The following is a 12850-nucleotide window of genomic DNA, read 5'->3' on the forward strand; positions in this document are numbered from 1 at the left end:
TACTGATGGCTTTGGAAGAATACCTACACACTAAAAACATTACTACAGGTATTTGACATATCTTCTGGATATAATAAGACCTGTTTTAAGAGTATTTAGCAAGAATATGTTTACTGAAGAATCGCCAATCTATCCCCTAAATACCATGTGCTTGGATAAAAAGCAGTGACTACCATTTTTTTTTCAATCTTTGGAGTGACTCGGCTGAGCAGCAGCCGATAAGAAGCATGATTTAGATCTTCCATAGATGTCATGATCAATTATTTGCCCACCATTTTCAAAGAAAATCAAAGTGTTCAGATACAGTTTATTTGTACACATACTTAATATACATTGTATATATACATAATTATGCTTCATTTAATTAAGTATATTCAAATTATTTCCCTCCAAACAATGATAACTATACTATTAGCTTCTAAATTTTCCCTGTTTTTATATTTTCGCCCTAGTCTTTAGTCACAAATTCTTGAGTTTAGATGCAGCACCTTTATCTAAGAACCAGAAAACTACTCCATTAGACGGGTGGACTCTGGCTGCGGGTAACGGTACTTCTTCGTTTCCTTCTAATATTCTCTAAAAAATGAAGATACAGCTTAAAATGAAAAAAAAAAAACATGTCAACTTTTAAAAATTTTGCTTTTTAAATTTTTTCTCATCGAACTTTCACTTCTGTTCAGTACCTGTCTATTGTTATTTTTTGCATCACACGCAGGAGGTGGATTCTATAAGAATAACCCCGCTGTACTACAACACAAGTAGATTCAAAGTTGACAACATTGATTTCTATGATTATTTTCAGCAAGCTGATATTTTCAGATTTTTTTTATAGTAAAAGGTACACTACTAGTTCACGTGCACAGAAACTGACATTTTGACCATGAAATTGGCATCTAAGCATGATGATGAGATCTCATTTGCATGGGGAACATAGTCTCACATGAATTTTTATTTAAAGAAACAATGTTTTATGAAAAGAAGTTACATAGATGAAATTTTGTTAATACTAAGTTTATTTCTATATAAATAGGTCACCGATAATTCGAATTTTGATTTCAATAGTCTGTAGCAACGTTTGTATCCAGCATTTGAACACTGATGAAAGCATATCATTAATTTACCTGGACCATATCAGCTTTTCCTTCACCGCATGATGCAAAAACAGCACATGCGCAGTTGTTGATCATTGGAAATGTCATGGTAACACGTCTAGGTGGTGGTTTAGGAGAATCACTGATTGGTGCAATAAGTCTGTCGGTAACCTAAAATAGCATAAATGGTTTCAATTTCTAAAGCATCCTAGATAGTAAGTAGATTTTGTGATTGACTATATGATTTTCAGTCAGAACAGTGTTACAAATGCTTCTTTTTCTTGTGAATAGCAAAGCCAAATACCCAATTTGGCAAGCAATTTAGTGAATGGCTATAACTTTGCTTCACAGCTACACTACTTTTTTTCTGTAATAAAACTATAATACAACCATTCTGACCTGCCACACCTAGAAATGGGGTATCATTTGATACTCGATTTTCATTAACAGGTTGCATCCTCCAGCAAGTCTATTCATCTTTTAAAACCAGTGCTTCCCAAAAATTTGAGAACAGGCTCGAGGTTATTTCAACCTTTGCACAATTGTAAAGTACTATAACATACAGAATTGTTTTAAACAATTTAACACTGAATTAGTACTATAAATAGAGATTAAGTTTGAATAACAGCTCAATCCTGTTGTTTCAGTAATTGTTCTCAAATAATATTTAGGCCATCCCCCTTTTTTTTTATTTGATTTGCATTGTTTTAAAATTGCTCAACAATGTCCAATTAAATGCATGTATTTTACATGCAGCTGTCATAAAGATAAAGGGCAGAAATATATTGCTAAATACCTGGAAACTAAACACAAGATTGTGAACAATGTTAAATAAATGGCAAATTCGTTAGTTCCATATATGATACATCAAAGTATCTTAATTGATACCTCTGCAGTGACCCACTACAAAATTAAGATGGAGGAGTTTTATCTTTGCTATACAAGGCAAAACCATGAAGGCACACAATACTATTTTTGATAATTAGATGCTATTGTAATTTAATACTTCTAGATTCAAGAACAGTCGTGTTAACTTTACAATACAATCTGAAACAATGTAATTAAAATTAACAGATTTTTTAAAAGACAAAATTACATGCAGAAATAACTGAGAATATTTTTCCAATTCTCCAGAATGAAAGGGCAAATGAAACTCATTATTTTACGCTAGATAAGGCAGCTGTCTTGTTTCAAGTACATACTTCCAGCAGTTGGTGGCCAGGAAATAAGGAACAAGTGTGACCATCTGGCCCCATCCCTAAAAGTAGCATGTCAAACCGGGGCAAGTCTGCCCCTGGGAACACAGATCTGATCTTCTTCACATAATCTTCAGCAGCAGCTTCAACTAATGAAAATTGAAAAAAAAAAAGAAATTGAATTCATATTGCTGCTGCATTAATACACTGTATAATATTTAACATTTTTTTAGCAATGAAATGATAGCAGTGGTCATGATTAAAATTTTGAGAATGGGCCATTTTTCTAAGTATTTATAAAGTCAATAGGCCATTCTTTAACCATCTTTCTAAAATTTCTTAAGGGATAGTTTCATCTGAAATGTGAAGAAAGGCACATCAACCCCACTAATCTCTATCACTATAACAGATCTGTATTTTGAAATTTGACTTGAGATCAATTTAGAAAAAAAAAAATTAGAAATCATTTCAATCTATGACTTGAACTAACAAAAATTGTAAAGCCGCTGTCAGAAAATATACATGTACCTGATAAGCTAGGATCAATTGGATATATACAGTCTGATGGTATGTCTGCAAGACCAGATCTGTATTGGCTAAATGTACATTCTTTGTCATCATATGAGACATGGCGCTCATCACAGAAAAATACCCTCCATTTAGACCATTCTGGGTTTAAACTTGGTAACCCATTGCAGAGAAACTTCACTAAGCTTCCTCCTAAAAGTAACCCGTAAAAATATTTTAAGCATAAAAAACAATACTGCCAACACACTATTAATTTACGCGAGAGATTTGACGCTAATATGGCAGTCTGAAAAACACTAAAATACAACCAAATTTATTCAAAAGGTTGATATCATTATCGAGCTCAAGAATTATATTGTACACGGCAAATAAACGCCATTCAAGCAAGAGAACAGTGTAAATGTTAAAACTTAACGTCCTAATTTATGACCTACTTTTGTTTCGTCAACCATTGTACGTCAGACGAATACATACCCGACAATCCAACAGTAAAAGATCCCTTTGCTTGAATTGCTTCTTGTGATTTCTTATAAACAAACGAACACAGTTCTTTTGCTACATCCTTGTCGCTTTCGTGAAGGCGGATGATGGGCGCTGCCATATTGTTTACAAAATATGAGTACACTTGTTTGTCAGAAACTGGAGTATGCTGGTCATATCGTTGAAATAAAAAACAAACAAACAAACAAAAAAGAAAAAAACATACAAACAAACAAAAACAAAAACAAAAACAAACAAACAAACAACGAACAAACAAAACAAAGGAGTATTAGAATAACTACTACAAAGGCATGCATATTTAGTTTTTCAAGTGTCAAGTCTTTCGATGTGGACTTCATTACATTAGAAGTCTCAACATGCACATTTTTAATCCGGCTATGTGATTTGTGTTCTGAAATGTCGGAAACCGCGATTCTGTTGGATTTTTTTTTCAGTTTAATGAATTTGTCCGATCATAGATGTTATACAGATGACATTTTTCCCTAGTAGCAAAACCAAGCTCGCCCGTCTTCTGATAAGTTGGATAATTATCTATTACTTTACGTGTAGGTCTTCAAGATGGACTTAGTTGATACGCATTTCCGTAAGTATTAGTTTTAATGAATACGGAAATGTCAAATTACATATTGTCATACTGTCAGTTTGACTTTTCAGACTATCGGTTTGCCAAAGGGGTTACTTACACGGTCAAAATGTATAATTCTTGCAAATAGATCTATAAAGAACAGTTGGTTAGTGACTGTTACTCTTTCAGAAATATTTGAAGGGAATTGAAATTGACGCAATTCGCCAAACTATTCCATATTACAATGGATCACATTTGAGCAACGCAACAGTAAATGGATGAACGGGAGATAATTCAATTTCACAAAAGATACGAATATGCGGTATCTTTCAGAAGGTACATTTCAAATAGAAAGAGAACGATTCATATTACAGGCCAAATTAAGTCAAACAGCAGGTAAACGGGCGTAGTCTGATCCTGACGATCTAGATGTACTTTGGAAGTAGACCTAGTGGAGTAAACTATTTATTTTCAACAAATATGTTACGATGTACTTTTATAATCATAACACTTATCTTAAATTGAAATTGATTAAAATCCATCAAAATCGATTTTTTTTTCAATTTAAGCTAGAAGCATAGCTGCGGGTCGATTCGGTAACTTTCAAAAATTAGCGTTTAGGGGCATTTTTTTTTTTGTTGTTCCAGAATTTACTCTTTAGGTCGTTTTCCGTTCATTTCTAAAAAAAAACATGAATAAGAATCGGAATCAGAATAAGAATTTTAATTGGAATAAAATCCATACAGTTTTATTGTTACCAAAAAAACATGCATGACATATCAAACAGACATATAAAGTACATACATAGCATGAGAATAAAGACAATATTTTGCATGCCTCCCATCAAAGGAGGAAATATAAGGACATTTTGTATTACACAAAGTATCTTCTAGCAGTGTGCACATCCAAGGAAATAATATCATGTATTTGTACATATTGAGTTTTGTATAATATTACAAATGATAAAAGAGCATTCCACTATTGACCTTTCAAAATTTGACATTTGTTGTTGTACATAACACTGACACCATTTACAATAACTTTAGTAATGTCATACTCATCACAGGCGAATATGTGATTAAATTTACATTGCTTGTCAATATTACTGAAAGAAAGGACAACTGAGCTTATTTCATTGAGAAATGATTCTGTACAATTTGACAACTTTGGACATATTAAGACCAAATGAAATTCATCCTTAATATCGACTTTATATAGAGGACACATTCTATCTTCAAAATTGGTTTTATTGAATCTACCTGTTTTTATGGCTATCGTGCTGTTGCTTATTCTACATTTGGTATAAATTTTGATATTTTTTTCATAGTTATGTAGTAAATATTTTTCAGTTTTAAAATCAGAATTAACTTTACAGTATATTCTTAATTTTCATCATTATGAATGGATTTATTGACGTAATGACAGAAATTATCATTCAGTTTCAGTGTGATTGCTTTCCATAATATTTTCCTGGAAAAGGTGGTTTGGTTCGCCCATACTTGGGAGAAATTCATTTTTTTAAATAATAATTTGATTTTTGAATGAAAACTGTCAGATATACCTTAGCTGTCTTTGTATGATTCACATAAAAGTTTATCTTTTGAGTAGCCATAATCCAATTGCAGATTTTAGTGCATCAAGATAAGAGGCGGACATGACATATTTCGAAACGTCATTTGTCGCAAGTTTTAGATTTGTATGATTCTCCAACTCTGATTTTTTTTATTCTACTTTAAAAGTTACCGCCTTATAGTTGCCTGCCATGTTATTATTATTATTTACCAAGAATAACGGCAAAATTATTCTGTTGGTGTGGCATCTATCCCCCAGACTTGATTACCACTTCCTCAGAATTTACTTCATATTACTCCTTTAGCTTACACTGTTCAATATTGTGCGCAGATGGTATACATTCACTATTTTAGTGCTTTCCGCCTCTGCCACACTCTGTACTTAAGCAAATTAGTACAGTACAACGGACATAACGGATGTCTATTCCGAAGGTAGACTTAATCTTTCAATGTAACGATTTTTGAACGTTCACAAAACCATAAATACCGGTAGTACTTTCTGACCAAGAATTTTAATCAACGTTTTGCAAAAAAAGCTTTGGCATATTTTGAATGTAATGATTAGTGCTCATGCCCTGTGATTTTTTTCACATCCTGTATAGCAGAGTACATAAGTTAGCGTAGTTTTACAAAGTGAATCAGGAACGGTTATAGGTCTGTGGAGGAGATTAACACCTGGAAATTTTTTACAAGGCATGAGCACTACACATTTGGAGTCAATGAAGTTCATTCCAGTTTAGTGTACAAATTTGCACGAGAAGGTGGGGTTTAGTACTGAATATGACATGTTTGAAATGAATAAAGTTTTAAATGGAGACTATACATTGTACAAAAGATTGCATTGAGCGTATCCAATTTAATTATATATAAACAATTCAAAACTGCGATACACATGAAAAATGCAATTAAACTATGAAGTTTTGTGTAGATATATGGGAACTGGATCGGTTTGAGTACCTGTGGCCCACGCCAGATATACCCGTTCTATATAGGAATTTTACAGCTGATGAGCTGGAAGTTCAGATGAAAGATACTCCAGTCAAACATGGAGTTTTCATTCAAGTACTTAATGATAAACCGGAAGAAGCAAGTAAGAAACAATGTTATTTCAAATTTGAAATTGAAAATAAAAAATAAAATGTTTTAACATAAAAACACCCTTATACGAATTTTCTTTGAAAATGTAGGTTAAAGAAAGGAACAATTAGAAATCATTGTAAAGAAATGTTTCTTAACACATGGCCATATCCCTTAAAGCAAAATAATAATGATTTTAATGATAATTAAAACCAACAAAACAAAACCAAAAATGGACAATAGAAAAATCATAACTGAGCACGCATTTTTGTTTGACTTTTGTGTGTATGACCTTTTTGTCTTAATTAGCTTATTCTGAAATTAGATTTCGGAACCTTTTTTGTATTTCTAAGATTTATAGAGAACAATTTATTAGTTCATGTATTAAAAGTGTAATAAATCAAATCGATTTCATTACATATCAGTACTGAGTAGTCAATTTTTACAGAGTGGTTAATGGAGACAGCCAAGAAGAACTCTTTCATTAAGGGTATTGTGGCTGGAATCGATTTAACACGATCAGATGTAAGTAGATATTATGAAACATATTTTAAAACAAATTATACCCTCTTGTGGTGTGTGTTTGCCGTAGTTGCCGGCGTTTTAGCATGTATATATATAATAAGTATAAAAATGTTTATTTATAGGAATTGTAGCCGTCTGTACACCTTGCTTTTTATAGCGCAACTCAACCTTCATCTTTGAAAAAACCTAAACAAACTGTCGGTAATTTTATTCTTATTTATTATTATAAAAAATCTTTATGATGAATATTTAGCTTTCAGAGGTGTTAGACGAATTACAGAAAACTCCGTTGTTCAAAGGATGTCGTCACATTTTGGACTTCGAGGACGAGAAATACATTCTCCGGGAAGATGTATTTCAGGGACTGAAAGTCTTAGAATCCAGGGGTCTAACGTTTGATCTGCTGTTAAGGTATAATTTTAAAAGCGGTAGATCTAAGAGTTAATACGCCAATTGGGTACAGTCGTAATTATCAGATTACATTTGTAAAGAAGGAAATAGTTCTATTGTGCGTGTTTTGATACTTTTTGTGTAAGGCGTTACACTTTTTGTTTTATATTTCCATGGTCGTCTGTATTAAGATATTGAATTGGTGGTGTTTTCTCTTTTCTTATTGAATCTCATGTATGTAAATGACATGGTTTAGGTAATTTTGAAAAAAATGCATTTTTGATATTTCCAGTAAATCTTTTTGATATTTTCCTGCTCGTTTTGTTATCACAAATGATTTTAGATAAAACGTCCTCGTTATCTCCACCAAGTATCAAACATCTGCGTTTATTAAATTTTAGGCCACACTTACTGAAATACATTCCAGACTTGGTACGACGTCTACCAAAGTAAGTATTGCTGAGTATTTCATAAGTGAAAAACATGCTATTTTTTATTACCATACTCACAGAGCAAATATACAAAGATAAAGAAACGACAGTGCAAAAAGTCCATTGTCCTAGTACCATCATCTTACTAAAGTTGTTTAACTGTTAAAGAGTAATCAAGGGAACCAAGATTCGAGCATATATCGAAAGAATATAACCCTAGGATAAAGATCAGACCGGAAAACAGACAGAAACGCACAAAAAACATGAAATGACTAAAATAATATGTACAAAAAGGTAAATGAGCAACTCTGATTCCACGAAAACTGGGATCATTGACTAGGTGCACATGTAGATCTGTAGAGTAAACGTCCTCCGTTTTCTAGAAACAACCGTCGAGTTGCTCATAAAATTGTTACGAAAATGGTTAGTTTATGAACATAGATTTTATCTTTTTTATTGTATTCAGTTAATTCACATTAAGTGATCAGATTCTAAAAGCCAGTTTTTATTTTTTGGAATCACTGTCAATGCAATTACTTAAATATCCGCAGTGGCATCAATGACCAGTAGTAGCGAATCAAGGGAATCCAGGAGCTGGAACCCTTCTTTCGTTGGAAAATTTTGTGGATTTCGTACATTTGTTTTAGTAAAAATTAACTGCTTTGTATCATGGAAACGCCCTCTCTGGATCTGCTACTTTGGCAGTGAGATAGCATGTGGTATTGAGTTAACAAGTACCATTCTGTAAAAATAATGCTAACTTTCTACAGTAGTTGTAAATTATTACTATAAGATTTCTAGGTTTGTTCAGTTTGGTTTTCTATTAGCTTAAAGATAGTGGTTGATCATATTGCCAAGCCGTATGTAAAAGATAAGAAAATATCCCCCTGGGATGAGGAAATAGCAGCAATTGCAAAATTCCAGAACGTTCACTGTAAAATGTAAGTTATATATTAACTGTAAGTATGATTATGTTAATCTTACTCTCTGTCATGTTCTAAAATAGAGTGTTATATATTCTTGTAGAATCATATGTCAGTACTTTCGATGACCTTTCAAAGTTTTTTGTGTGTTATTGTACATTATTTTAAATTATTCAGGAATATTAAGGTCCGACTACTACATCATTTTAGCGAAGGTAAATTTAGTTCATACAATGCACTCAGACTGCCTGTGTGGATTGTATGAACTAATTTGCATTTGTGAGTCTTGAACACAAGACCCCAAAGACAAAAACGTGATATTAATCCCTTCAGATCGTGGCCACAACTGTGCCATTGCGGCCCAGTTGTATCTAGAAAAATGAAATAAATGATCAATCGTCCAGTATAAATAGATCAATTCTTCATAAATTGAAATTATACAAATATCTTTCAACAGATCTGGTCTTGTGAACGAGGGCGATCTTGCAAACTGGAAACGAGAAGATTTTCAGCCTTATGTAGACGTGAGTGGTTTCATTTAAAGAAAAAATAAATGGTTCATTATGTTATCGAACCAATTGAGGTGTCCACTCTTCAGCTTTTTTTATATTTTATTTATATTTTGGCTATGAATACTTTGAACTGGTGTTTACAAGTGTGTCATGGCATAATCAGTTGAAAACATGGTCTGCATGATACAGGAGTAAATATACCATTTTTTTCATCTCCAAAATTTTAGGGTTTATTGAAAAAAATGAGACGCTCCTTTAGTTTGAAGTATTGCTGTGAAAGGCAAACATGATTCGTTTGCTTTTTTTTGCTTCTATCTTGATATTAATATCAAGATACATTAAATTGATTAATTGACTGTTATTGTCATGAAATTCTTTTGATAATGCTACGCTGTGAACTCTAGCGAAAAAACTTAATTTTCCGTCCTGCATGAGAATATTTCTTATAAAAAATGATTCAAATTCAGCTAACATTTCTGAGCATATATTTACTAAAGACTTCTTGGGTCACAACTATAAAAACTAATTGCACCAGGGTTAATGTAGGCGGGGATCTGGCGGGCGTGCTCTTTACTACAAATCGGCGAATCATGGTTTGATTAAAAGTAGTATCTGGGGAAGAAAAGTAGAAAACATCATATAAAGGTAGAACACTTTTTTTACAAATGATTAAGAATCGCTCTCACGACAAAATACACTTGCCCTGCTTTAATGATAAAACCCACACTTGTTCACGTGACCACACTACACTAACGAATACATATCTTGTAACTGGTAAGATATTAGACAGATACTAACAACCTTATTTTGATTTGTTTCAGCATGTTGTGAAATGTTTTGGGATAGATCGCCTGATGTTTGGGTCAGACTGGCCTGTGTGTTCTCAATCTGGATGTAAATTTGGGGATGTTTACAACTTACTTAATGCCTTATTACCTGGACTTTCTGATGACGAAAAGCTGAAATTATTCCGTGAAAATGGGCGAAAGTTTTACAATTTGCAATTATGAAATTCATGACTTCTACACAGGGCCATAAGGGTGGTTAATATTTTTTGTTACACTGATAACATGTATGTACCACAAGCATTCTATAATTCCGTAACCCTTTTATATCAATTAATTGCAAATGATAATTGTCCCATATGATAAAAAAGTTAAATAATATTATATGGAACGGCTCGGAGCAAATAAGTACAATCATATTGATTACAGAAGTTTTTAAAATTTTGAAAATAACATATTATGTACAATTGAAGAAAACGACACAAATAGGAAGGAATAACGAAAAGACAATTGCCATCTGTGGCCTGCCATTTCAGTCTCTAACCCGAATTTAAATTGTTTCTAATCGGCTATGTAATATAATGAGATGTGATTTTGTTTTTAAAAAAGATGTGCTTTAATGGTAGTATCTATAATTTGATGTTCCATACTACATACTAGTTAGATGAATGTTCTGTTATTTTGAAAACATTCAGGCGAGCTGTCTACAAGAGAAATAAAAAGGCGTATTCCTGTTTGACATTTCGGAAAGTTGAAAATAAATTCAGGCTAAATGAATCAGAAAAAGTTAAACAGGAGAAAAAGTTATAGATATGTAGAATCGGACCATTCACTCACAAAACAAATGGAAGTCCATGTCAGGTCTGTTGGTGAATTTTACACATCCATAAATTCTTGACAAACAGTAGACCATGGACCATCATACCCCTTTCTTTTTATATATGTCTACAAAAAGGGACATATATAAAATTCATTATTGACGAATTTGATACACATTTCGGAATGTGCAATGCTAACTCAGAATTAAAGAAACCGCGAAGGCCCTTAGAACTGAAATGACGAAATCTTCTGCAAACTTAGTTTTCATTTAAGAAAATATTTGTAAAAGAATAGGTTAAATACCATTGAAAAGTTCAGTTTTCTTGCTTTTGAATGAGTGTGTGGTTTATAGTTTTTTATTGTAAAGGTATTGCCAAAATAGTCAAGAAATACCCCCTCGGCAAACAAAACCGAAGCGTCAGCAGTGGAACAATTCAAATACGTCAAAATCCCCAAAACATGGCTTAAACTTGAACACATGAAACGCAGACGATATACATACACAATGTACCGAACCGAATAAAAGATTACACATAAAAAGTGAGGATAACGGAAACAAGTCGTCACACAAAAAACTAACGCACTAGTAATATTATCCTGGTTCCCGGGACTACGTTCCAGGTATTAGCTACTACCAATACACTCTCAGGCACGAGACCGCAATTAATTTGAGTAGATTAAAAAAATTCCACCGGTGCAAACTGAATAAAACTTCTCTGGCCTAAAGATATGCACAAACAGGATTTTATATATAAATAGTAGAAAATTTTACCATCATTTTCTGAAATTAATACATATAATTCGGAGATGGGGTAAACATGACAAATGAACTGAGTTTGAAGTCCTAAATTTTAACCTTCTTCCACTGAACCAAATCACAACTTTTAGTCAGAATTGATTAATGAAAAAAAAAAATCCCATGTACTTTTAACCTATTTTCTACCAATTAGAGGCAAAACTTCAGCAAATAAGTTTCCAGTAAAAATATGAAAAAATGTGGAAGGTACCTACTACCAAAGTTGGAACTATATACAACGAAAACCAAGGGGAATTAATTGTGTTCTCGTACCCTCACGAGTATGTGTAACATACTGAATATTGCGATCGGGAACCAGTCTATAGCAATATGAACTCCCACAAAAATCCGAGAGGAACACCAACGGTAATCCGGCAATAATCTAACAGCAATAATGCAATTCTGCTGCACGTGTCTAACTCTATTGACATTAGGGCGTAATCATCCATTCTTAACTAAATATCACGTTTCATTCAAAATTCCTCGATTTTGAGGTTACTTTTTGACAGTATAGACCAGTAACCCCTTTCGGGATTTTTTGAAGACAGACATAGTTTTAAAGCTCGATTTTAATGGAAAATAATTCTGCTTGTTTGCCAAAATGAAACTGCACAATTAAACTTTTTGGTTGGGTTATATGATTCACTCCCCTATTTCAGACATTATGCGTATATCATATCTACGAAAGGATTTGACCATAAGATTTTTTTGCTGATCACGAAAAGACTATATAACTTATTTCAAAGGTACATATGGGTAATAAAGAGGCTTATTGTTTTTCTAAGGAAAAAAGTTTTCCAGAAATATTAAGCATTCAAGACTGGACTCTAAATTTTTAACTTATAACAGTTAAGTCCTTAAAATTTCCATAACTGTATTACAATCACCATAAAATATAAGAAGAATAAACCTGTGACTTGTGCTTTGATATTACAATTACAAAGTGAACTAAAACTAATATTTCATTATAATCTGGAACCTGGTGCTAAAATAGGGAACAATTGGAATTGTTCTTTTTTTATTTAGCTCAGGTCAGTTCAGTTTCAGACGAAGTTTAGGTGTCATAAATTACTTTCCTATTCTTGAAATATTCAGAAGGTTGGATATTTTTAGATTTTTTTAATCCGTTACTGGTCAGCT

The 12850-nt window shown here is 32.7% G+C and overlaps 2 protein-coding genes across 2 annotated transcripts; one reads left to right on the top strand and one right to left on the bottom strand.

Annotated features, from left to right (window-relative positions):
* Positions 1 to 293: 293 nt before the first annotated feature.
* Positions 294 to 3449, bottom strand: LOC148611699 (6-phosphogluconolactonase-like). Its single transcript, XM_088592505.1, has 5 exons — positions 3290 to 3449; positions 2816 to 3007; positions 2294 to 2436; positions 1122 to 1262; positions 294 to 576 (listed from the first exon to the last, which is right to left on the bottom strand). Exons 1-5 carry the CDS (start codon positions 3414 to 3416, stop codon positions 460 to 462), a joined length of 720 nt encoding a protein of 239 aa, XP_088448631.1. The 5' UTR covers positions 3417 to 3449; the 3' UTR covers positions 294 to 459.
* A 331-nt stretch (positions 3450 to 3780) lies between these two features.
* Positions 3781 to 10831, top strand: LOC148611700 (uncharacterized). Its single transcript, XM_088592504.1, has 8 exons — positions 3781 to 3899; positions 6381 to 6542; positions 6978 to 7054; positions 7308 to 7465; positions 7846 to 7893; positions 8703 to 8816; positions 9256 to 9322; positions 10132 to 10831. The coding sequence occupies exons 1-8, from the start codon at positions 3875 to 3877 to the stop codon at positions 10318 to 10320; spliced, it is 840 nt and encodes a 279-aa protein (XP_088448630.1). The 5' UTR covers positions 3781 to 3874; the 3' UTR covers positions 10321 to 10831.
* Positions 10832 to 12850: the final 2019 nt, after the last annotated feature.

Source organism: Perna viridis, chromosome 7 (genome assembly GCF_037379345.1).
Source record: "Perna viridis isolate PV_CMFRI_1.1 ecotype Kerala chromosome 7, ASM3737934v1, whole genome shotgun sequence".
In the NCBI taxonomy this organism is placed as follows: domain Eukaryota; kingdom Metazoa; phylum Mollusca; class Bivalvia; order Mytilida; family Mytilidae; genus Perna; species Perna viridis.

Bases quoted from the DNA above. Each gene is read 5' to 3' on its own strand.
- LOC148611699 (XM_088592505.1), bottom strand. From the start codon at position 3,416: ATGGCAGCGCCCATCATCCGCCTTCACGAAAGCGACAAGGATGTAGCA. The intron at 3,008-3,289 runs GTATGTATTCGT...GGTTACTTTTAG, and splicing joins TTTTACTGTTGGATTGTCGG to GAGGAAGCTTAGTGAAGTTT. The intron at 1,263-2,293 runs GTATGTACTTGA...ATGCTATTTTAG, and splicing joins CTGGCCACCAACTGCTGGAA to GTTACCGACAGACTTATTGC.
- LOC148611700 (XM_088592504.1), top strand. From the start codon at position 3,875: ATGGACTTAGTTGATACGCATTTCC. The intron at 6,543-6,977 runs GTAAGAAACAAT...CAATTTTTACAG, and splicing joins TGATAAACCGGAAGAAGCAA to AGTGGTTAATGGAGACAGCC. The intron at 7,055-7,307 runs GTAAGTAGATAT...ATGAATATTTAG, and splicing joins TCGATTTAACACGATCAGAT to CTTTCAGAGGTGTTAGACGA.